Source organism: Alexandromys fortis, unplaced genomic scaffold, assembly GCF_014885135.2.
Source record: "Alexandromys fortis isolate MF-2015 unplaced genomic scaffold, M_Fortis_MF-2015_v1.1 scaffold_56, whole genome shotgun sequence".
Classification (NCBI taxonomy): domain Eukaryota; kingdom Metazoa; phylum Chordata; class Mammalia; order Rodentia; family Cricetidae; genus Alexandromys; species Alexandromys fortis.
Window position 1 is genome coordinate 6,165,838 of NW_026067935.1, and position 2,847 is coordinate 6,168,684.

General features: G+C 48.1%; 2 protein-coding genes across 10 annotated transcripts in view; one reads left to right on the plus strand and one right to left on the minus strand.

Moving 5' to 3' along the window:
- Sbno1 (strawberry notch homolog 1) overlaps window positions 1–2,847 on the plus strand; it is a 264,584-nt gene that overhangs the window by 49,846 nt on the left and 211,891 nt on the right. The window lies entirely within an intron of this gene.
- Window positions 1–2,847, minus strand: part of Ddx55 (DEAD-box helicase 55) — a 29,041-nt gene that overhangs the window by 999 nt on the left and 25,195 nt on the right. For all 9 annotated transcript variants that reach the window (XM_050146573.1, XM_050146571.1, XM_050146570.1 and 6 more), the window contains exons 11-13: window positions 1,467–1,581; window positions 964–1,132; window positions 223–515 (exon numbers count right to left, since the gene is read on the minus strand). In XM_050146573.1, coding sequence (XP_050002530.1) covers window positions 223–515; window positions 964–1,132; window positions 1,467–1,581 — 577 coding nt within the window. The remainder of the gene's footprint in view (window positions 1–222; window positions 516–963; window positions 1,133–1,466; window positions 1,582–2,847) is intronic.

A 2,847-nucleotide genomic window follows, 5' to 3' on the forward strand; every position in this document is an offset into this window, starting at 1 on the left:
CTGAGTGCAGAAGCAACAAGGCTGTTAGCTGTGGCTCTAGAAAGCAGTGGATCCTGTTGGGCCTACAGGAGCCAGGGTCGACTAACACCAGAGGCTCCAGAATGAATGGCGGAAGTGTGGCGTCCACACAGCCCAGCCCACTGTGGCCACCTTGCTGTCCTCACACACTGAATGTCGGGGTTCTAAGGAGGAGGCTAAGGAACAAAGAGCACCACACTTTACCTCATCCTTTTTCCTCTTTGCATTCATCTTCTTCTTCCGCTCCTTCTTGGCCTTCTGCTTCGACCAAGCTTTATTTTTGATGAACTTTCTTCTCCCTTCATTTTCTGTCCTCTCTTTTCTTTTTTGCTCCAAAAGTTTCTGCCTCTGCTTTTCTCTAATTTTATCTTTAAATGGAATCATGTCAGTATCGATGTCTGTGGGCACAAAATCTGGAAACTGCTTCCCCCTCAGTTCTGGCATCCTGGGCATCCTTAGCAGGGCAAACCCTCGAGCAAGGCTCGCAAAGTCGAGATCTAACAGATAAGAGCTTAGAGTCAGCACCGCAAGACATCGCAGCTGGGCACGGGTTCCTCATGATGTTGCTTAATTAAATGATGTAATAAATTTAATTAGAATTTTTAAGAAACATTTTTCAAGATGGAAATGGCAGTTTATTTTGCCTCTACTCAGAGTCCTATATAGGACTTTCTTTTTTATTTTTATGAACACTAACCTAACATGCCACATATTTCATTAAGACAAAGCAACCCTTGTCACCCAAAGACTCAGAGAAGAAGAAATATGATTATGTCAGACATGGTGGCACCCAGCTTTAATCCCAGTACTTGGTAGGCAGAGGTAAGATCTCTGAGTTTGAGGCCAGCCTGGTCTCCACAGCAGGAACCGGCAGGGCTACAGAAAGACCCTGTTGTCCCCCTCCCCCCCAAAAAAAAGGTTAGAGAAGGCAAAGCACCTGCTTACCCTTCAGCCTGAAGATGAGGCTGCACTCGTGCTTTGCATAAGCCTGGACGAAGGACACAAAGGCTTTCATGCCCTTCTCGAACACTGCCCTGTCGGCCATGGCCATGGCCCGGAGCTTTGGCAGAAGGTCTACTGTGTTTCTCTGGAGGCTCATCTCCTGCAGGGGGCACTACACAGAGACCACCATCTCACCTTCCCTGCAGTCCCTCCAACCCAGTACCTTCCAGAGCTAATAAACCAAGGACAGTGCAGTATACCAAGAGCCAGGGGCCAAATCCAGCCCAAGCACATTCCTTAGTCAAATGGGAGTTTGGAGCTTTTTTTTTTTTTTTTAAGTTTGAAAATGGCATTGCACATAACAATCCCGACTAGTAAGATGGCAGGCAACAATAGGCAGTGTTCCCAAGTCATGATGTTGGCCAATGCCTCCCAACCAGCCCAGGTGAGTTGCTAACCTCCTCTCAGTTGCTAACCACCAGCTACCAGGCCAGTGTGCCACTTACTTTCTGGTTAATGGCCAGGAAGTTGATGTACGCCTCCTCCATCGGCAGTAGGAACACCAGAGCGCTGCCACCGTGTCCTATCCGGGCTGTGCGTCCACAGCGATGCACGAAGGCACTAAGGGGACAGGGTGGGGCAGTACCCCAGGGTGGCAGTGAGCAGTCAGGATACAGCCATGCAGCTGTCGCACGACACAATGCTGCATAGTGAGTATAGAGGAGGTGCAGAGAAACAGACGCTGCAGACAGGATCCGAGGGATGGTCTGCTGGCTCTGAGGACACCCGACCAAAGCTGGGCTTCCTCAGATCACACAGCAGTCACAGGGCAAAACTGACAAGCAAGAAAAAGCCTAAAGAGAAAGGGCCCTGGAATGACAGATGTCAGGAACACATCACTTGAATTTGAACGCAGCTCTGACATTTCGAAAGTGTGTGAGGAAAACAGCATGGCAGTGCATGCCTCTAGTCCTAGCGCTCCTAAGGCGGAGGCAGGCGGATCTACATGGGGTGGCAACGAGTTCCAGGGCTACAGAGAAACCCTGTCTTCAAAAACCAAAACTATGGCATAAAAACAGAGAAGTCGACCAATGGAATCGAATAGAAGACTCTAACTTTAACTCACAAACCTATGAACACCTGATTTTCGATAAAGGAGCTAAAAGTATACAATGGAAAAAAGAGAGCATCTTTAACAAATTGTGCTGGCAAACTGGATGTCAATCTGTAGAAGAATGAAAATAGATCCATATCTATCACCATGCACAAAACTCAAATCCAGATGGATTAAAGACCTCTATCAGTCCGAACCCACTGAACCTGATAGAATAAAAAGTGGGAAGTACTCTACAACACATGGGCACAGGAGACCACTTCCTATGTATAACCCCAACAGCACAGTCACTAAGGGCATCATTGAATAAATGGGACCTCCTGAGACTGAGAAGCTTCTGTAAAGCAAAGGACACTGTCACTAAGACAAAAAGGCAGCCGCGGTGGCGCACGCCTTTAATCCCAGCACTTGGAGGCAGAGGCAGGCGGATCTCTGTGAATTCGAGACCAGCCTGGTCTACAGAGCTAGTTCCAGGACAGGCTCCAAAGCCACAGAGAAACCCTGTCTCGAAAAACAAAAAAACAAACAAACAAAAAAAGGCAACCCACTGACTGGGAGAAGATCTTCACCAACCCCACAACTGACAAAGGTCTAATCTCCAAAATATATAAAGAACTCAAGAAACTAGACTGTAAAAGGCTAATCAACCCAATTATAAAATGGGGCACTTGCCGGGCGGTGGTGGCGCACGCCTTTAATCCCAGCACTTGGGAGGCAGAGGCAGGCGGATCTCTGTGAGTTCGAGACCAGCCTGGTCTACAAGAGCTAGTTCC